General features: G+C 44.7%; 1 protein-coding gene across 3 annotated transcripts in view; it reads left to right on the top strand.

Moving 5' to 3' along the window:
* Window positions 1-2,016: 2,016 nt before the first annotated feature.
* Window positions 2,017-23,147, top strand: part of CAMKK2 (calcium/calmodulin dependent protein kinase kinase 2) — a 188,661-nt gene continuing 167,530 nt past the window's right edge. For 2 of the 3 annotated variants that reach the window (XM_040346824.1, XM_040346832.1), the window contains exon 1: window positions 2,017-2,180. In XM_040346824.1, the coding sequence (XP_040202758.1) occupies window positions 2,107-2,180 (74 nt within the window). In that variant the 5' untranslated portion in view covers window positions 2,017-2,106. Of the gene's footprint in view, window positions 2,181-6,946; window positions 7,171-23,147 lie in introns of those variants that run through there. The other variant, XM_040346842.1, reaches the window with a different exon arrangement.

Here is a 23,147-nt window from a genome sequence, read left to right as displayed (position 1 = left end):
TCCGGCGTAAAGTTAATCCACCTATAGGAGGCGCATCCCATGCAAAGTTATGGACGACGGAACAGCCGTCGTATTTTACGTCGTTTATGTAGTACTACGTGAATAGGGCTGGGCGTAGGTTACGTTCAGTGATTCGACGTATCTTAGGCGTTCGTTCCGACGTGATTCTGAGCATGCGCACTGGGAGCGTCCACGGGATGGCGCATGCGCCGTTCGTTCGGCCATTCATTTGCATGAGGTCACGCTTCATTTTACATGTATCACGCCCACCTTCCACCTACTTTGAATTAGGCGGGCTTACGCCGACAAATTTACGTTACGCCGGCGCAACGTAGGGAGCGAGTGCTTTGTGAATACTGTTCTTGCTTCTCTGTGTTACGTCGGCGTAGCGCATATGAGATGCGCTACACCGGCAGAAAGATGCGCCAATGTATGTGAATCCGGGCCTTCGTGTTTAAATGGTTAAACTGAGAACTTCTACACAGAGTTCAGTTCATTGATAAGTAGAAACATTGTATTCTTTTCTCACACTTGGCAGGCTGCCCAGAGACAAGTCACTCCACAGCAACTTGCAATGATGTCTATGATACAGAAGCTATTTGCAAGTCACGCTGAAGTTTTACATTGGCTTTTTTTTTTTTCTGATGATCAACTGCTGGTCGGAAAGGAAATATATCTTCAGTTTCGGGTGCATGCCTATTTAGCTCTGTTTGCATGTTCTTCTGCCTTGGCGCAAGTGCCAGCCAGCCGCCTACCTGTTTATCTCCTTGCCTTCCCTGGTGGAGTGATCTTCCTCCACTCCCCACCCAGTAGTAGCTGGGGCCCGAAGTGTAAGGCTGCATTCACACCTAGGCGTACAAAATCGCGGCGTTTTGTCCCGCAAATTGTGGCGTTTTGTACCGCGATTTGCGGCGACAAAACGCAGCGATTGTGAATGCAGCCTCACCCCCTCTATGGAGATGGTTCACATCTCCTATGCCGAACGCCAAAAGCCGCCTGAAAAAAAGGTCCGGGACTTTTTTTTCAGGCGGCAGGCGTTCGGCGTGGAGATGTGAACCATCTCCATAGAGGGCAATGTGTTTTCATCCCTCCAGCGTCTCGGGGCTGCTGCGGCGTCACACTACAGGCGACAAAACGCCTAGGTGTGAATGGGGGCTAAGACTTGACAGTCTGTGAGGCGAGCGGAGGCGGCGATGGGCAGAGAGTTGCTGATTGCCGACATTACTAGTAGGAAAAAAAAAAAATATGTCCCCGGATTTCATTTAAAAAATCTGGTCACCTTACAGTATCGATGAACAGCTTTGTCTAGATTGAAGGTTTCCACTTGTTATGTAACAGAATTTGGTGTTTTCTGCTTACACCTCATCTACGAAGCTTGTATTTGTTATTCTCACATAAGTTATATTAAGGTAATTTTAAATGCATTTTTCCATGGCAGGCAGCAGCCATGTTTTTGCAAGATAAAACTTTTTCCTGGCGCCAGCATGGCAGCACACATGAGGTAAGAGTTCCCTTTTTTCCCTTCTGTGTTTTGCCATGGATTGGCGCCAGGAAAGGCAAATTATGAGGTAAGAAAGATACAATTTTTTGTTTTCCTGAAAACGAGGGAAACCCTCACCTCATGTAAACTGCCATGTTGACGTCCATTATGAGGTAAGGTTAGGATTTGTATAACATAACAAGAGCAGACCGTTGCTAAGATTATTTAATATATAAGGTTATCTGTGTGTGGAGAACTGTGTGATATACATATTTTAGGAATACAGTATATACATTGTAGATATAGGGTGTGTATTGGGGTGACTCGGTGAGCCTTTTCCTTGTACTTTGTAATGTTTTATTTCTGTCGTGTGAACACAGTGCTGTGCCTCCAATACATGAGGATCGCTCATCCTCATGTCTCTGCTCGGACCAGAGGAGCATCAGTCAGCAGCAAGTGCAGAGTTAACCGCCCACCTCGCCTCCAAACAGAGTGATTGGGCCAATCAGAGGGGTTCTTACATGCGCGCACATCTGGGCCATTCACAGACACTCTATGAGCGGGGAGAGGATGGCCGGACGGCACAATGGGGGAAGTGTGGGCCGGCCAATCCGGCGGCGACTCTCATGAACTGCTGGAACCGCTGCCCTGCCACTGTCTGTTCTTCTCTCCGAGCCGCTGCCAGTCATCTGGGAGGCAGGTAAGAGCCCAGACTAGTCCATCACACGGCATGGACCGAGCACTGACCCTGCCCATCATCACATCCTCCTAGGCTGCCAGATGAGGAGCACCATGACATGTATACATGGGCACATGGATCACTGAGGAGGACAGGGGTGCTCAGACATCTGGCAGCCTCCAGTCTTGTGTTACCATTGATATGGCTGTTGTGTGGTGAAAGATTCACTGCCATTTCTTTATTGGTCACAAAGGAAATCGCTTAATGCCATGATGACAGTTGCTTGTGATGCTTGTATGTGATCTGTATTGGCACCTATACGCTGCTTGTCACACAACATTCGTAAGATGCTATTGTTGCTTGCTTTTATTGGCAGCCATTCTCATCCAGACTTCTGAGTCCCAGAGCTTGATAGGGGTTATCTGAGCTCTCATCAGGTGGGGTCTGCAAGGTTCCAGGGACAATGCCACTTGGCAGAGTCGGTGGCATGATACCAATGAACTTCAAGAATGGATTCTTCCTAATGACCACCATAGAATGGGCATTCCTCCCACTGCCCACCAGTGTAAAGAGGACATTTTCCCCACTGCCCGCCAGTGTAACGAGGGCATTCTTCCTACTAACCACCAATGTAAGGAGGGCATTCTTCCTACTGACCACCAATGTAAGGAGGGCATTCTTCCTGCTGACCACCAATGTAAGTAGGGCATTCTTCCCACTGACCACCAATGTAAGGAGGACATTCTTCCTACTGACCATCAATGTAAGGAGGGCATTCTTCCTACTGACCATCAATGTAAGGAGGGCATTCTTCCTACTGACCATCAATGCAAGGAGGGCATTCTTCCTACTGACCATCAATGCAAGGAGGGCATTCTTCCTACTGACCATCAATGTAAGGAGGGCATTCTTCCTACTGACCATCAATGCAAGGAGGGCATTCTTCCTACTGACCATCAATGCAAGGAGGGCATTCTTCCTACTGACCACCAATGTAAGGAGGACATTCTTCCCCCGACCGCCAGTGTAAGGAGGACATTCTTCCCCCGACCGTCAGTGTAAGGAGGACATTCTTCCCCCGACCGTCAGTGTAAGGAGGACATTCTTCCCCCGACCGCTAGTGTAAGGAGGACATTCTTCCCCCGACCGCTAGTGTAAGGAGGACATTCTTCCCCCGACCGTCAGTGTAAGGAGGACATTCTTCCCCCGACCGTCAGTGTAAGGAGGACATTCTTCCCCCGACTGCTAGTGTAAGGAGGACATTCTTCCCCCGACCGTCAGTGTAAGGAGGACATTCTTCCCCCGACCGTCAGTGTAAGGAGGACATTCTTCCCCCGACCGTCAGTGTAAGGAGGACATTCTTCCCCCGACCGTCAGTGTAAGGAGGACATTCTTCCCCCGACCGTCAGTGTAAGGAGGACATTCTTCCCCCGACCGCTAGTGTAAGGAGGACATTCTTCCCCCGACCGTCAGTGTAAGGAGGACATTCTTCCCCCGACCGTCAGTGTAAGGAGGACATTCTTCCCCCGACCGTCAGTGTAAGGAGGACATTCTTCCCCCGACCGCTAGTGTAAGGCAGAGATTCCTCCTACTGGCCACCAATGTAAAGAGGCATTCTCCCTGACCACCAATGTAAGGAGGACATTCTTCCCATTGACTGCCAATTTTAGGAGGACATTCTTCCCACTGGCCACCACAGAGCAGCCCAGATCCCTCTTTTTTTCGGGTCTCTGGCTGGAGTTCCTGGTCTCTCCTTCCTATTGAGTGACCTGAAAGCAAGCAGCTTGCTATGGGGGCACCCGAGCTGAGCTGCAGCTCCGTGTATCCATTCAGACACGGAGCTGCGGTTTGGCCCCACCCCATCTCTCCTGATTGGCCAACTGAGTTTAATTAACAGCAGCAGGAGCCAATGGCGCCACTGCTGTGTCTCCGCAAATCAGGGAGAGTCCCGGATGGCCAATTTACTCACGTGGACATCGCTGGATAGAGAGTGGTCTCAGGTAAGTGTTGGAGGGGGGGGGGTGCAGAGGGGAGCTGCTGCACACAGACGGCTTTTTATCTTAATGCATAGACTACATTAAGATAAACCTTCTGCCTTTATAATCACTTTAAGAGTCCGCAGCTACAAATACTGCAGCCGGTGACTTAAAAAACAGGTGCTTAGAGTTGGGGGCCCCCGGGAAAACACCATCTTGTATTTGGGAGATGGCTGTGATTTTCTGATGAATAACAGCTTGGCTTACCACTGAGCATGCACACAAACGTGTGGCGCAGTAAGACTGGTCCTGCAGCCTCCTGGGACCGCCAAGGAAGTGGGGACAGGACAAATGGTGTTATTCTCACCCAGGCGGGAATTGAGGAAGCCGGAACTTGTATAGATACTGGCTTCCTGTAAAAAAAACTAAAACAAAAAAAAAAAACTCAAAAGTGTTAGGGGTGGGAGGAAGGATTAGCAGTACTTTTGCTTGAAGGTCCTCTTTATAGCTGAGCTTTACTTACCTTTTCTCTAAGGCTGTGATGTCCTGGACCTCCCTGCTGACCGCTGACATCTTCAGCCCGGAAGCTTCCAGGTATCACTACCCCTGCACTGTACAGTGAGCTGTATTTGCATCTCAGTGTACAGTGTGGACAGGCAGGTAAGCAACTTTAATGCAGAAGAGTCAAGGTATGTTTCTTCTGCATTAAAGTGGTTCTAAAACTATTACTTTTTTTTACCATTTTGCATTTTCTGCATTTAGGTAAAAAAAAGGTTTTTGCTACTCGCTGTCCCCCAACAAACACTTACTTGAGTTGAGTCCTGTATCGATCCAGTGCGGTGCCCAGCTGTAGTTCTTCTCCTCTGTCTTTCTCTTCCCACAGGAAAATCGGGCAGCAGCAAGAGTCACTGGCTCCTGCTGCTGTCAAGCAAATCCTGTGAGCAGAGTGGAGGAGGGACAGAGCTGAGCAGCGCTGTGTTTGTCTCTAGACACACACACCGCAGCTTTGAAGCAAGCCTATGACTCTGCCCTAATAGCAAGTGGCTTGCTATGGGGGCAGACCCAGAAGAGGATCACTGGCAGGGAACCCCAAAAGAGTAGGTTTGGGCTGCCCTGTACAATACCATTGCACATAGTGGGTGAGTATTTATTATTTTAATAAAAAAAAAATGGCTTTGGAAACACTTTAAAAATCCTGTATGTGCACAATTATTTTATTTCATTAAAGTTCCACTTTAAAGGGGTTGTAAAGGTAATTTTTCCCCCCCTAAATAGCTTCCTTTACCTTAGTGCAGTTCTCCTTCACTTACCTCATCCTTCCATTTTGCTTTTAAATGTCCTTATTTCTTCTGAGAAATCCTCACTTCCTGTTCTTCTGTCTGTAACTACACATCGTAATGGGACGCTTTCTCCTTGGTGTGGAGAAAGCCTCTTGAGGGGGGAGGGGGCGAGCAGGAGTGTCAGGATGCCCACTAACACACAGCTCCTTTCTCTATCTGCAAAGTAGAGAGTGTCCTGACTCTCCTGCTCGCCCCTTCCCCCTCAAGAGGCTTTCTCCACACCAGGGAGAAAGCCTCACATTACTGTGTGGAGTTACAGACAGAAGAACAGGAAGTGAGGATTTCTCAGAAGAAATAAGGACATTTAAAAGCAAAATGGAAGGATGAGGTAAGTGAAGGAGGACTGCACTAAGGTAAAGGAAGCTGTTTAGGGAATTTTTTTTTTTTTACCTTTACAACCCCTTTAAGCTTTGAAAATGAAGGATATAAGCTGATTGGTTGATATGCACAGCTGGCCCAGACTTGATAAAGTCCCCCCAACGTGTTTTTTAGGGTGGCGTGTGTTAAAAAATATTTAAATTGTGATTACTTGTCGCACAATTAGTAGCCAATTGAATGAAATGGGATTGTTATAATGAGCTGCATAGTAACATACGTAAAATGCGCCTACTTATGTGCGTGATGTCACACGGGAATAGGTGTGAACACAGGCCTAACAAACTTTATGCTTCCCAGACCACATTCTCCTGTGTTTAAAGCGGGAGTTCACCCGAAAAATGTTTTTTAACCTTAGATTGATGCTCATTTTGTCAAGGGGAATCGGGTAGTTTTTTTAAAATCGAAGCAGTACTTACCGTTTTAGAGATAGCTCTTCTCCGCCGCTTCCGGGTATGGTCTTCGGGACTGGGCGTTCCTATATGATTGACAGGCTTCCGACGGTCGCATACATCGCGTCACGAGTAGCCGAAAGAGCCGAACGTCGGTGCGGCTCTATACGACGCCTGCGCACCGACGTTCGGCTACTTTCGGAAAATCGTGACGCGATGTATGCGACCGTCGGAAGCCTGTCGGAAGCCTGTCAATCAAGTAGGAACGCCCAGTCCTGCAGCCCATACCCGGAAGAGGCGGAGAAGATGCATCTCTAAAACGGTAAGTACGGCTTCGATTGTAAAAAAAAACACCCGATTCCCCTTCACAAAACGAGCCTCAATCTAATGTTAAAAAAAAAGGTTTTTGGGTGAACCTCCACTTTAAATGTTCTCATGTTTCCATGCATTTCCATGTGTTCAGATGTAATCAGAGTGTCTAATCTGCCCCTGGACACACATAATTCTGTTTTCTCAGCTTTACTGAACGCACCTAAACACAGGTAAACGCACAGGACTTGTGAAGATTTTCTTTTTAAATCCCGGAAAGCTGCACAGATACATCCACTAGGATTGTGGGATACGTGGAGATCGCTCGCACACTCCTCGCAGTATTATCACTGTGAACTTTGCTGGCCAGGTTATCGGTTGCTAGGAGCTGGCAGCGTGCTAGAGGTGGGTGATGCTGATGGGGCTGGGTGTCCTGTGCGAGGGCTAACGGGGAAGATCCAAGCAGATGCTGCAACATTGCTGAAACCCGTGCCGTCTGGGTGGGGGGAGCAAGCTCACAGGAAGAGCTATAATAGGAATGTGAACTGCAGAAATAGATCCAGAACAAACAGGAGAGGAAAAATGAGCTAGAAAGCGCTGGGAACCTCCTTCTGACAAGGTCTGTACATTTTCCATTAGTGATAAGGTTGGTACAGGCAATGTACACAAGGCTGGGAACTGATATCTTCTGAAGATATTTCTAGCTGACCTGTTGAACTGTCAAGGTGCTCCTAGATGTGTGATCTCAGGAGATGATAGAACTGTGGAGGGATATTTAGCTCTTCAATGGGTCAGTAGTGTCAGCAGTAATGGGATTCTTTGTTTCCAACTTGCAGTAGGAAATCGGTAGCTGAAACCAGATTTATTATAAGCAACACAGACCGGAAATATCCTTCATTATTTTGAAATAATCCGCAAAATATAAACATTATACAAATTGTGTATTCTGGATAGCTGGATTATTTTTTGAGACTTTGAAGGACATTAGATTTTTATTAATATTATACAGGATTTACTAATGTATTAGTGTAAAAATCGTCTGTCAGATGGCATTCTCCAAATGATTATTTGTACATAACATCTAGACACAGAGAGATCCTATTATCCACCAGTGTTTTCATTAGTGCATACTGTAATCTTCAACAAGCTAAATATTAGGTGGAGGAATTAAGAAAATCCTAGGGTGGCTTTGACATGTAGCTAGACGCTTTTTACAAGCTAATGTTTGTTATGAATCTCCTTAAAGTATAGAAGAATTCTTACTGAATCAAACTGGGATTTGGTACTTTTTTATTAGACTAACTGTGTGTTTAATGTGGGAATCTGAGCATGTGCAGCTGTGAAGTTCAGTCCGGCAGTGGGCACAGTGACTGCAAGATCTCTTCTAATCTGTAATTATTAGCGGTTATCCCACACACCTTCATATAAGAAATTCATGGACTTGTTGATCTTTTTTTTGTGCCGCACTGAGTTTTAACCCTGATAGCAGACTGGTGGACTAATGTGCTTCTCAAGCCCTGTACACACGATCGGACCTTTGTCCGACCAAAATCACATCAGAATTCCGACGGAATAAAAGAGAACGTGTTCTCTATCTAAACTTGGACGGATTTCCTCAGAATTTCCGATGGGGCATACACACGGTCGGAATTTCCGATGGAAAAAGTCACCCGTGTGTACGGGGCATAATACTATATAGCAGCAGTCCCCAACCGTTTTGACACCAAAGACTGGTTTTATTGAAGAAAATATTTCCATGGGCCGTGGAGGGGGGGGGGGGGGCATTGGGGCAGGTGAATGTGTGGTTGTGTTGTTTTTATAGCCTGCCACCAGATAGTCTGAATTCACACATGTATGCGTTTTTATGTGCCTGTGCATTGACCTTTATTATATAAGTGCGCTAAACCGCAGATCAACACAAGTCAGCGTGTGTTAAAACACGCATAAAAGGGATGGAAATGTTCATCCATTTTTACTGCATTTTTTCGCAAATCAGTGTGAATTCAGCCTCACTCACACAGTATGCAGTGACAAATGTTTTCCTGCATTGTAAAACGTCTGTTACCACAAGGACACAATTATTTCCTGCAACATAGCCTATGGCTGCACTAAAATGCAGACCTGTTGCCTTTTATCGCAATTCCTCACGCCAAATCGCATGCCGTGTATGGAAATGCACTTTAAAGTATATCCAAAGACACAACTTTCTTCTGAGGTCCCCCATTGGAGCTCTTAGCTCCTCTTCTTTTCTGTGTGCCCCATAGGAAGTCCCTTCCTATGGTGGCACACCTGTGGGCTCACTCCCAAGCCAATCTGTGTGCGTCTATTGATACACATGCACAATACGCTAGGCCCTGCCCCCACTCCCTCCTCACAGGATTTGATTGAGAGCAGCAGGAGCCGGTTCTACGATGGAAAATCATATTTATAATGATTGAGTGCAATATCCATCTGTGGGCAAAACTGCCCTATTCATTCGTTTTTACAAAATAGCCACACTGGCCCTTGTATATACAGTATGTGTTGCTTTTGCAACAGAGTTGTCTTAATACCGTGGGATCCTGTTGACAATGCACATGGACATTGTACGCAAATTCAAAGTCATTCGATTTTATTTCAGTTTCTGGGACATGTCATAGGGTTTAAGTGGTTGTAAACCCGATCTAAAGAAAAAAAAACCCTGCTAGACAAAGGCATAATGAGCTAGTATGCATAACATACTAGATCATTATGAATTACTTACCTTAGATCGAAGCCCCCACAGCGGTCCTCGCCCGCCCCCCCCGGTGGTGACATCTCTCCCGGGGGTTACTTCCGGGTATCGTGGCACTGGCACTGTGATTGGTCGGAGCCGCGATGACGTCACTCCAGTGCATGCGTGTGGAAGCCGCCGGTTATGGCACATGGACTGAAGTAATGGCACATACGTACCATTGCTTCAGTTTGCTTTAGTGCGCATGTGCCAGGGGACAGGAGATATCTCCTAAACTGTGCAGTCTTAGTGAGATATCCTGGGTAGCTACAGGTAAACTTTAACATAGGCTTACCTGTAGTGCAGGGGTCTCAAACTCAAATTACCTGAGGGCCACAAGACAAGTTTTCATATGCCATGGGGGGCCGCATGCAAACTTTCAAACTTCAAAAACAGTACTGGTGTCAGCGAACACATTATTAACCCCCAGCACTGGTGTCAGCGAGCGCATTATTACCACCAGCACTGGTGTAAGTCAGGGTTTGACAAATTTGCTTGGAATCTAAGAGCCAGCTAAAAAAGTTAGGAGCCAGAAAACGCACCCCGTCCCGACGAGCTTGCGCGCAGAAGCGAATACATACGCGAGCAGCGCCCGCATATGTAAACGGTGTTCAAACCACACATGTGAGGTATCGCCGCGATTGGTAGAGCGAGAGCAATAATTCTAGCCCTAGACCTCCTCTGTAACTTAAAACATGCAACCTGTAGATTTTTTTAATCGTCGCCTATGAAGATTTTAAAGGGTAAAAAAGTTTGTTGGCATTCCACAAGCGGACGCAATTTTGAAGCGTGACATGTTGGGTATGAATTTACTCGGCGTAACATTATCTTTCATAATATTAAAAAAAAATGGGGATAACTTTACTGTTGTCTTATTTTTTTATTAAAAAAAGTGTAATTTTTTCTCAAAAAAGTGCGCTTGTAAGACCGCTGCGCAAATACGGCGTAACAGAAAGTATTGCAACGATCGCCATTTTATTCTCTAGGGTGTTAGGATAAAAAATATATATAATGTTTGGGGGTTCTAATTAGAGGGAAGAAGATGACAGTGAAAATAGTGTAAAATGACATTAGAATTGCTGTTTATCTTGTAATGCTTAACTTGTAATACCAACGGCCACCACCAGATGGCGCCAGCTCACATCTGGGGGTAATAACTTGTAATACCAATGGCTCACCACCAGATGGCGCTAGCTCACAAAAAAGAAATAATATTTTTTTTCCCTCTTTGCTCCCCCCACTTCCACCCTGCCTGCGGGCCATTTATAACTGGTCCGCGGGCCGCAAATGGCCCGCGGGCCGGTACTTTGAGACCACTGCTGTAGTGGCTTACAACCACTTTAAAGATCAAGATATTTTGTAAGTAGGGGAAGAATTTCCAGTGCCATGGAATCAGATTGTGTGCAATGGCTATTGGGTGCAGGCACACCTTAGCGTTTTGTAGCTTGAAACTCCAGAACACCGGCAGAAAATGTATTATTCTCCATGGAGATGGTTCACATCTCAAAGAAAAGTAGCCTGAAGCCAAATGCCTAAAGCTCAAAAAATGTCTGGTGCTTTTTTTGTAGCTGGATTCAGGCAGATGAGTGCGTTTTTGAAGCGTTATATTTAAAAAGCATGGAAATGCTTGAATCAAGCGTTTTGGCACGTTTTGCTGCAAATTTTCAATCGGTTTTCTGCTCAGATGCAGTAATTAAATAAAAATAAACAATAATAATTAAATGAATACATAAATAATAATCATCATAATAAAAAATAAAATAAAAACCACTAAGCCCAACCCCTAACCTTAAAATGAATCCCTAATGGTAACCCTAATAATAATCCTAACCCTAACATTAACTCCTAATCCTAACACTAATATTAACCTCCAACCCCTAACCTAACAAAATATTATTATTATTATTATTATTATTATTATTATACAGGATTTATATATATATTTTTTTAATCAAATCATTGTTTTATTTCTTTTATATAAAAACAACATACAACCCAGCCCGTATTTAGAGGGGGAAAAAAACACAACCCCCACCCCCTCGGTCCCCCTACACTCACTCCCCCCACCCCCATCTCTCCCTCATCCAACCTCTCCTTTCTCGTCATATCTCCAAAATATCAAACCACCTTCTCCATATTTTTGTATATTTCCCTAAACAGCCTCTATGTAGGAGAGTATACTTTTCCTTAATTAAAGTTTCCCTTACTTGTAGTTTCCATTCTGCTACAGTAGGTAGATGTGGTGATAACCACTTTTGTGCAATGAGCTTACGAGCCTGGAATAGACTTTAGAACATGGGGGCACACAGTACAGTTACAATTCAATGAGGAATCAGAGGGCCCTGCTCCTTAGAGCTTACAATCTAGAAGGACGGGTCAAGTGGAACAAAGGGTAGTAGCTGTGGGGGATGATCAGTTAGAGAAAATTAAAATAGGTGTGGATAGGATAGGCTTCTCTGAAGAGGAGGGTTTTTAGGGATCATCTTAAAGCTAATAGAGTAGGAGATAATCGGACAGATTGGGGTAAGAAGTTCCATAGGAGTGGTGAGGCTCTGGAAAGTCCTGGCGGCGAACATAGGAGGAGGTGACGAGGGCTAGAGAGCAGGAGATCTTGAGAAGAACGAAGAGAACGATTAGGTTGGTAAAATAAAAAATAATAATAAGTAAACAAATTATAATTAAATTAGCCCATAACTATAAACTTTAACTCCTAATCCTAACCCTTAACCTCTTACAAACAAAGTAAAAAAAGAATGGAAAACATAGCAGAAAATTATGAAACATGATATTTTTCTAGTAAAAATTTTTTTTGCCAAAGCTCAAAAAGTGCTTTAAAAAGTTGTACAAAAAACGCGCATAGAAACGCACGGAAAAATGCTCAGGTGTGAATGAAGCCCAAAGGAGGATGATGGCTCATTCTCTGCTACTAGCCAAAAACTATGCTATATTATTTTTTCTGACAATTATGCTAAAAATCAGAAGGAAAAAACAGGTAAATAGCTTTTCAGTTTTCATACCCCTTACTAAACTGTATTTTCCCTGCAGGTCTTTTAAGCACATTTACAATTCTTAATTTCATGTTCATGAACAGAATTAATCAAAACGCTTACAGGGCACAACCAGTTCAATCATATGCAAAACAGACCTAACAAGACACGTAATTACCTTGGAAATACATAAGATATAATGGAGGGAATTCAAAGAAAAGGCCTCAGCACTGAAATTGTTGGTGTTTGCACCAGATTCATGTACCTGTCAGAAACTGACCCACACTGAACATTACTTCTGTAGGTTCCCTCCCTATCCTCTGCGCCAGTCACGTTAACATTGCTAGATTTGCCTTGCCTGTAATTGACAGCCCTTGGCAGTGTGCAGATTGATAGCGACTATTCAGTCCAATGACAGCTTTTAAATTCGCCCACTGCCATCCACTGCTCAATGGGAGAGAACCCTGACATTTATTACAGCTACCCAGCACAGACATGCCCCACTCTCTGTACTCCAGCCAAGAGCTGGGGCATAGGCAATTGTGGGAGGCAGGATTGTAGGTTTGGTGGATAAACTGGGAAATATAGGGGGAAATTACAAGAATGAACAAGAAGACGGCAGGGTTTTGGTGAGGATTGGCAAACGGAGGCAAAGCAAACAGAGGTAGGGGGGATCAGAAGAGCGAGATATAGATCAAGGCGAAGAGGTTCAAATTCGGAGGAGATAGGCCCCTTTCATATGTGCGGACCGTATGTCCGCATTTTCATCCATCCGTTGCGGATGAAAATGGGACATACATTGGTCCCTATGTGGTTGCGGGTGTCAGCGGATGACCATCCGCTGACACCCGTAATCACCCGCCTCCGCAAAGCTCAGTTTTTTCGGACGGAAGAAAATCCTATTTTTCTGGCGGATCGGATGAACACGGACATACGGTCCGTGTTCATCCGATCCCCCCATAGGGGAGAGCGGAGGAAAGACAGGGCGGTCCCTGCACAGTGTGCGGGGACCGCCCTGTCAGCCGACGGCTCAGCTGGAATTTTACGGAGGATCCCCGCTGAGCTTTACGGACATACGGAGGCGGATCATTACTGATCAGCCCCGTGTGAAAGGGCCCCCTAGTGATAAAAGTCTGTTGGTAGGTAGTGTGTAATCCAATGTTCCCAGATTTTACAGTACAGGAAATTTTAAGGTGCTATGATGGCACGTCACAATATAGATTTTTAAGGAGTATCGTCTGACAAAGATCACAGGCATCCAATATTGCTTGTCGATCTTTTCCCTTTCTCCAGGTGGCTCCAGAATCTTTTAATGACGTACTGTAGATTATATATTTAAAGTGTTTTCAACTTTTTGTTAAACATTTTTCTGAAATTATTCGACAATTTTTAGGCGCAGCTTTTTACAGATTGATGAGCCTCTGCCCATCTTTACTTCTGAGCCTCTCTGACCCTCAAAGATGCTCTTTGTGTACCCAATCATGTTACTGGCCTGTGGCCAAATGTTCTTACAGCTCTTCCCTGTTAGTACGACTTAAGGCCTGTACACACAGTCAGAAAATCTGAAGTTATATTTCGTCCGATGAACGATCTGCCGATTTTCTGATGGTTAGTATGCTGCTTTAGACCACCAATTACGAATTTTTCGTCCGACAAATCCTGGATGTGCAGGCTCCAAAATCTTTGTCTGATGTGACCTCAACGTCCGATTTACTTTTTCATTAGTACGGTTTTCTGCCCAAAAAAATCTAAAGCGCAAGACTAGGCATGGTCAGCAATTAGGGTTGTCCCGATACCACTTTTTTAGGACCGAGTACAAGTACCGATACTTTTTATCAAGTACTCGCCGATACCGATTACCGATACTTTTTTTAAATCTCATGTGACAGTGGCACATGTGTAAGTAGTTTTTTTATTTTTTTTTTATTTATTTGTTTTTACAATTTTTTCTTTTTACAATTTGTTAAAAAAAATTTTTTTTACAATGCTTTATTTTTTTTAAGGGGGGTGAGGGGAAATGTATAGTGTGAGTGTGTTTTTTATTTAATTATTTATTTTTTACAATTCATTTTTTTATTATTTATTGCAATTCCTTTTTTTTTTTTTTTATCAGCCCTGTTGGGGGGGGGGGTCTTTGGTGAGATATCAGGGGTCTTAACAGACTTCTGACATCTCCCCTCTGAGACATTGAAAGGGACTAGGAACACAAATTCCCCAGTCCCTTTCTCTACAGCCTCAGCTGCGCTGGAAAAGAGAGAAGCCAGCCAGTTTCATAAACTGAAACATTGTAATGTGAATGTACAGAGTCAGTGATCACCGACTCTGTACATTCGGAAATGGTAGGAGCCGGGTTTACCGGCTCCTACCGCCGCTCTCCATCCTGACAGATTGAGGGGGCATGACGGCGGCAGCAAGGAGGGGGGCATGACGGCGGCAGATCGGAGGGGGGACACGGCGGCAGGACTGAGGGGGACATGACTGCAGCATGGGGGGACACGGCAGCAGCAAGGAGGGGGGCATGACGGCGGCAGCAAGGAGGGGGGCATGATGGCGGCAGCAAGGAGGGGGGCATGATGGCGGCAGCAAGGAGGGGGGGACACGGCGGCAGCAAGGAGGGGGAACACGGCGGCAGCATGGAAAAAGATGTCAGCACGGAGGGGGACAGCAGCAGAATGGAGGGGGAATGGAGGAGGATACAAGGACAGTCAGCGGTGCTTGCAACTCCCCCACCGCACTGATCACCATGACTGTCCAGGTATCGGGTGAAGCATCGGAGCATTTGCCCGAGTACAAGTACTCAGGCAAATGCTCGGTATCGGGACAACCCTATCAGCAATGAAAGAACACATACAAAACAATTCAACACATAACATCACTTCTGACGTTGAATTCTGTCGTCCAAAAATTTTCTGATGGTGAGTACCCTCTTCACTTTTGATTTCAGACTATCATCCAACAAAAAACTGATGAAAATTCATCCTGTAATCTGACCGTGTGTACAAGGCTTTTGTCTGGCAGCCCTAGATCTGATCAATCCCCATATGAATTTTAGTATTTTGGTTTGGAGAGACTGTTTACAGGCGTCTCAAACTGGCGGCCCTCCAGCTGTTGCAAAACTACAAGTCCAATGAGGCATTGCAAGAATGACAGTTACCAGCATGACTCCCACAGGCAGAGGCATGATGGGACTTGTAGTTTTACAACAGCTGGAGGGCCACCAGTTTGAGACCCTTGCTGTAGAATATGCGAAGGAACCTGTACTGGGAGAGTGCAGAGAAAATACAGCAGTTTAGGTAATATAATTATATTGATCCCTGTAACACTGGCCATAGTTGGATAGAATTTTGGACAAACATTGGTAGGAAAAGTTTTAGCCCCCGTTCACATCAGTGCCAGGTCCAAATCACATAACAAGTCGCACCCTATTGTTGCCAATGGAACCTTAAAATTGGTGTGACACCGACTTTGCAGCGCCACACCAATTTTAAAAAGTAGTTCCTGCATTATTTTTGGCAATTTCACGTGCGACTTCCATAGACATCTGTGCTTGATGTCACACAGATGTCAGTCAAGTTGCACCTGAAGTCACACTGACATGCGGCTTTGAAATTGTGCGATTTCAAATGAAGTCACACAACTTGAAAACTACATTCAGTGTGAACCATGGTGTGTAGGATAATTCTTATGAAACTTCTTAGAGCATTCTCAGAACATTTGAATGTCATTCAAATTATTTTGTTTGCTTATAACAGGGCTCAACAAATCCCGGGCGCTAGGTCGCCATGGCGACTAGAAATAGGGTCCTGGCGACTTGGCTTGGAAGGGGGGCAAAAAAAAATGTTTTTTTTTGTTTGTGAGCTGGCACCATCTGGTGGTGAGCCGTTGGTATTACAAGTTATTACCACCAGATGTGTAAGCTGGCGCCATCTGGTGGTGGCCGTTGGTATTACAAGTTAAGCATTGCAAGTTAAACAGCAATTCTAATGTAATTTTTCACTATTTTCACTGCCATCTTCTTCCCTCTAATTAGAACCGCCAAACATTATATATATTTTTTATCCTAACACCCTAGAGAATAAAATGGCAATCGTTGCAATACTTTCTGTCACGCCGTATTTGCGCAGCGGTCTTACAAGTGCACTTTTTTGGGAAAAAATTACACTTTTTTTAATTAAAAAATAAGACAACAGTAAAGTTATCCCCATTTTTTTTAATATTATGAAAGATAATGTTACGCCGAGTAAATTCATACCCAACATGTCACGCTTCAAGATTGCGGCCGCTCGTGGAATGCCGACAAACTTTTACCCTTTAAAATCTTCATAGGCGACGTTTAAAAAAATCTACAGGTTGCATGTTTTGAGTTACAGAGGAGGACTAGGGCTAGAATTATTGCTCTCACTCTACCAATCGCGGCGATACCTTACATGTGTGGTTTGAACACCGTTTACATATGCGGGCGCTGCTCACGTATGTGTTCGCTTCTGCACGCAAGCTCGTCGGGACGGGGCGCGTTTTCTGGCTCCTAACTTTTTTAGCTGGCTCCTAGATTCCAAGCAAATTTGTAAAAACCCTGGCTTATAAGATTCATTTTGAAATGAATGGCCTTTACCAAGTGAAAAGTTCATACACCGTTAGAAATTTTGTTTGCCACAGAATTTTTTTTCATCCCTCTACTTTGAATTTTCTCGTCACCGCGAACAAAAACAAAGTTCGTTTGACCCACTAAAGGAACGAACATTCTTAACATTCTTAAGAATTTTCCTTCGACATTCTACCCATCTACGGCCAGCATTATTGTCCTGACTATGATATGGGTCTTTTTTTCCAGTCTCAGAAGAGGTCTTGAAGTGGTGTGTCATGGCAGGGTAATTGGCTTGGAACAATGTGATGTAGATATTTGTCAAATTAATGCTAGGATAAGAAGGTTTGTCGAATGTACTCTGACAAGTCTGCAGGGCCTCGGGGGGAAGTAATATCCAGTACCTTTTGGTTTTTTGACTGTTTACATAAAGCCCTGACATTTAAGGGGTTGTAAAGGTACAATTTTTTTCCCCCTAAATAGCTTCCTTTACCTTAGTGCAGTCCTCTTCACTTACCTCATCCTTCCATTTTGCTTTTAAATGTCCTTATTTCTTCTGAGAAATCCTCACTTCCTGTTCTTCTGTCTGTAACTCCACACAGTAATGCGAGGCTTTCTCCCTGGTGTGGAGTGACGTGCTCGCCCCCCTCCCTTGGACCACAAGAGGGTCAGAACACCCACTAAAACACAGCTCCTTTTCTCTATCTGCAACGTAGAGAGCGTCCCGACTCTCCTGTAGTCCAAGGGAGGGGGCGAGCATGACACTCCACACCAGGGAGAAAGCCTTGCATTACAGTGGTGAGTTACAGACAGAAGAACAGGAAGTGAGGATTTCTCAGTAGAAATAAGGACATTTAAAAGCAAAATGGAAGGATGAGGTAAGTGAAGGAGGACGGCACTAAGGTAAAGGAAGCTAAATTGTACCTTTACAACCCCTTTAAGGCTGCTTTCACACTGGGGTGGGTGGGCGTTGATAGTAAAACTCTGCTAGTTTTAGCGGGCACTTTACCTGTGTTTTAGCGGTGCGCTTTTAATCCCCACTAGCGGCCGAATAAAGGGTTAAATGCTCCCGTGTAGCACGCTGTCGAATCGCTTTGCAGGCGCTTTGGCAATATGCTGCTTGCATAACTTTTTTTAACGTCCTGCCAGCGCAGTGCCCCAGTGTGAAGACACTCTGGCTTTCACATTGGGACTGCAGGGGAGGCGTTTTTCAGTGTCAAAGGGGTCTTAAAGGGGTTGTAAAGATTTGTCTTTTATTCTCAAAATTGGTTCCTTTAAGCTAGTGCATAGTTGGTTCACTTACCTTTTCCTTCGATTTCCCTTCTAAATGATTTTTTTCTTTGTTTGAATTTCTCACTTCCTGTTTCTCCTCAGTAAACTTTCCACCATCATCCGAGTGGTGGAAAGTCATTTAGAACAGCTTACTGAGGAGGAACAGGAAGTGAGAAATTCAGACAAAGAAAACAAAGAAAAAAAACATTTAGAAGGGGAATCGAAGGAAAAGGTTAGTGAACCAACAATGCACTAGCTTAAAGTAACTTATTTAGAAAATAAAAAACGAACCTTTACAACCCCTTTAAGCCCTGTACACACGATCGGATATCTGATGGAATCTAATCCGATGGATTTTTTTCGTCGGATATCCGATGAAGCTGACTTTCATCAGTCTTGCCTACACACCATCAGTCTAATATCCGATCATGTCCAACGCGGTGACGTAAAACACTACGACGTGCTGAGAAAAATGAAGTTCAATGCTTCCGAGCATGCGTTGACTTGATTCTGAGCATGCATGGATTTTTGAACGATGGACTTCCACACAGACGATCGTTTTTTTTCTATTTTCTTTTTTTATCCATAGGAAAATTTTATAACATGTTCTATTTTTTTTCACCGATGGAAAACAAACCGATGGGGCCCACACACGATCGGTTTGTCCGATGAAAACGGTCCATCGGTCTGTTTTCATCAGACAAACCGATCGTGTGTACAGGGCTTTAGGCTTCATGTACATTGCTGCTGGTAAACAGACATTTAGGAGAAGTTGGGTGTTTTTTTCAGCTGCCCCTGAACTCTCCTGTTATCTTATCAGTACATGTACACAGTAAGGATGAGCTCAGGCGTGTTCACAACCCGCACGTGAAGAGCCCGCCAGGAAGTCGGCACTACACAGCGCTAATCGCAGGCAGTAAGACATTTCTCGATCTCTAAGGCCAATGTTGCTATTTATATACCATACTTGGCTGTGCCCCTGGAAGCGGGAAATCACTGAGGTAAGCACCACTACTTCAGTGATCTCCAATTGCTTCCCGGTGGTCCTATGCCAAACTGCTGCATTGTGAACACAAGAGTTTGGTCACTAAGCATGTGTGCCATTTAGAGAATGCTTTACATTTTCTGAATGCATGCAAAGTGTTCTCTGATTGGACAAGGTGGAGAAGCAGGGTGGTGGTCATATCACACTGTGTAGGCATAGTGAACACGTCAATTTCAGCATACATACATTATGCTCAGCAGATGTTTTCAAGTTTAGTGCATTTAAGGTCACTTAGGGGTCTATGTATAGTTACAAAGTTCACTGAACGAATGTGACACACTTCTCAAATTCCATAATGTGTTTTTTTTCCTGATTGAGGTATTTAAAAATAAATACCAGATAATAGCCACTAGATGGCACTTATGATCATAGGAGATAAATATATTACACAGAATACAGCAAGTTTTGTTGGGGCTGTACGGATGTGTCACTTTCATTCAGTGAAATTTTTCTACACAGATGCATTATAGTAGGGCCATTCCCTTTTGTGTTTTGCTGCAATGTAAAGTAGTGAGTGTACAGCTTGTATAACAGTGTAAATTTGCTGTCCCCTCAAAATAGCTCAACACGCAGCCATTAAAGGGGTTGTAAAGGTACACTTTATTTTCCTATATAGCTTCCTTTACCTTAGTGCAGTCCTCCTTCACTTGCCTCATTCTTCGACTTTGCTTTTAAATGTCCTTATTTCTTCTGAGCAATCCTCACTTCCTCTTCTGTCTGTAACTCCACACAGTAATGCAACGCTTTCTCCCTGGTGTGGAGTGTCATGTTCGCCCCCTCCCTTGGACTACAAGTAAGTCAGGACGTCCACTAACACACAGCTCCTTTCTATATCTGCAACATAGAGAGCGTCCTGACTCTCCTGTAGTGCCCTGCCCTGCGGCCCAGTCTCTGCTTCAATATGTCTGTCACCAACTACGGTGAAGGAAGTGAACCACAACTGCGGTTAGCAAAAGATTTCAATGCACCTCTCTATGTGAGATTTCAGTATTGGGTCCAAGGCATCACTCCAATCAGAGAACAGGAGTTTGGGGGTTCACTACATCATCTCTCTCACATATAGGAATGCGTTGAGCTACTAAGGGTGGAGGTATCGCGAAATGCGTCCAACCCTTAGCGTAGAAAGATTACAATAAAGATGAATGAGCACAACTGTACTTAAGATTCCAATGCACTTCTCTATGCAAGTGATTATCCGTACTGGACCCCAGGCGTCGCTCCAATCAGAGAACAGGAGTTTGGGGGTTCTTTACATCATATCACTTTACATAAAAGGAATGCATTGGGCTACTAAGGGAGGAGGTATTGCAACATACCTTCTAAGCTTAGCCAAAAAAAAGGTATAACGAACATGTTCAGTATTTAAGAGCGGAAGCCCGTACACAGGTAACAACGAATGTCAAGCACGTAGCATATGAAAATACTGTATGCAATTGGCATATACTTTGAGAGAGGCAACTATAGCTCAGATGGTTCCAAAGTGTATATTCCTTTAAGACATTGCACAGTAGTCAGCTAAAGCACACGAAGTAATCCCAAACAGTACTGTAGTATAAAGTAAAGGCAGATTCAAATACAGTACTTAGAAGAAGGTATATGTGAACGGGGTAATTGTACAGCAATAATTGTAACGTAGTAATAGTACTTATCCGTCTGCAGGGATGAGTGTTATCCAGTAAGCAAATAATGCAGCAGCCTTGGGATTCTGTAGTGTAGGGTCTCCTGGTGGGGGATATATTGGGGTGTCCGCAGCAACTGTAGTAAGCTTGCCAGCAAAGATCCAGGTGTGGGACATTTTCCAGTTTTAGGGATAGATAGTAGCTGTTCCTTGTTTGTAGCCAAGCCGGCTACGGCTGACAATATTAGGACAGCGTGTACTATGCATGCTGTCCTCTTTATAGGGGGAAGACATGTGCAGTGCATCTATCACTGATTCGACTCACTTCCGTGTTCCAGGCTGGAACGCACGCCGCACCGGGCGATGACCTGATCGCGCGGTTGCCGCATGTGCTCCAGCGTGGAACGCAATACGGCGACAGAGAGCGCCTGTTACAATGTCACAGTACATGTTGGCATTCATTAACTGTAGCTCCCCAGTGCCGGAAGCCTCATGCAGCCCCAGACCATAAGGCCCCTTTCAGACTGAGGCAGGAGCTGCGGTTGCGGTATAACGCCGCTAAATATAGCGGCGCTATACCGCCGGGATTACCACGGGATTCGGCCGCTAGCGGTGCGGTATTAACCCCCGCTAGCGGCCGATAAAGAGTTAATACCGCCCGCAATGCGCCTCTATAGAGGCGCATTGCGGGCGGTATTGCCGCGGTTCCCATTGTTTTCAATGGGAAGGAGCGGTGAAGGAGCGGTATACATGCCGCTCCTCTCACCGCTCCAAAGATGCTGCTGACAGGAGATTTTTTTGTCTCCCGCCAGCGCATCGCCTCAGTGTGAAAGCCCTCGGGCTTTCACATTGAGTCTGCAGTGCAGGAGTTTTTCAGGCGGGATAGCAGCGCTATTTTCAGCGCTTTACCGCCTGAAAAACTCCTCAATGTGAAAGGGGCCTTACACTCCCACCACCATGCTTGACTGTAGGTAAGACGCACTCACCTGGTTGCTGCCACACACGCTTGACACCATCTGAACCAAATAAGTTTACCATGGTCTCACTCATCAGACCACAGGAAATGGTTCCAGTAATTCATGTCCTTAGTCTGCTTGTCTTCAGCAAACTGTTTGCAGGCTTTCTTGTGCATCATCTTTAGAAGCGGATTCCTTCTGGGACAACAGCCATGCAGACCAATTTGATGCAGTGTGCTTCGTATGGTCTGAGCACTGACAGGCTGACCCCCACCCCTTCAACCTCTGCAGCAATGCTGGCAGCACTTATACGTCTATTTCCCAAAGACAACCCCTGAATATGATGCTGAGCACATGCACTCAGCTTCTTTGGTTGACCATGGCGAGGCCTGTTCTGAGTGGAACCTGTCCTGTTAAACCGCTGTATGGTCTCGGCCACCACGCTGCAGTTCAGTTTCAGTGTCTTGGCAATCTTCTTATAGCCTAGGCCATCTTTGTGTAGAGCAACGATTATTTTTTTCAGATCCTCAGAGAGTTCTTTGCCATGAGAGGTACCATGTTGAACTTCCAGTGAACAGTATGAGAGAGTGAGAGCGATAACATCAAGTTTAACACGCCTGAGTCCTTGTAACACTAACAAGTCACATGACACCGTGGAGGGAAAATGGCTAATTGGGCCCAAGTTCGCAGTGTAAACTGTAAATTCGGGGGAAAAAAAGGTTCCTGCAGCTGCAGCATTGAGTTCAGCCATAAAAACTGTATGACTGAATTCGCATTGCACAGACATCGCATGTGATCTGCACAGCAATGCGTTGCGAATCACATGCAATGTCTGTTCGCAATAGTGTGAACCCAAGCTAAGGGTGCTAACAAAATAAAATTATTTTTGCAAAATTTATTAACAAACCAATTAAACTATACATAAAGAAGTTCCGATAAAATAGATTATTTTTTTTGCTCTGTAAAATCCCTGACATTATATGTGACTGAACTATGCTACAGATATCGTATCACACTTTATTTATCACAGCATCCATGTATATGGGATCCCCATTGGAATCAATGCGTTTTGAGGGGCGAGCCCACTAAGAAGGGTTTCAGGGGGAAAGTACAATCTAATAATCATAAAAAGAGAAATATATTTCCATATTTATATAATAATTTTACTGACTGAATGCAAGCCTTTCCTCATTAGGAATCCACTATGGGGGGTTTGTGGCACGTGCAGGGACACCCCACAGTAGAAGCTGTTGGGATAAGGTAGTAGGAAATGAACATCCTCGACAATGACCAGTTGAGGTCATGAATAAAAAAAAAAAAATTAACTCCTTTACCATGTAGGTTTCCTTAACCACTTGCCGCCCGCCAATGACAGATTGACGGC

The sequence above is a fragment of the Rana temporaria genome, chromosome 1 (assembly GCF_905171775.1).
Source record: "Rana temporaria chromosome 1, aRanTem1.1, whole genome shotgun sequence".
Classification (NCBI taxonomy): Eukaryota; Metazoa; Chordata; class Amphibia; order Anura; family Ranidae; genus Rana; species Rana temporaria.
Note: the sequence above shows the minus strand (reverse complement) of the source record. Positions and strands in the feature narration are given on the sequence as shown.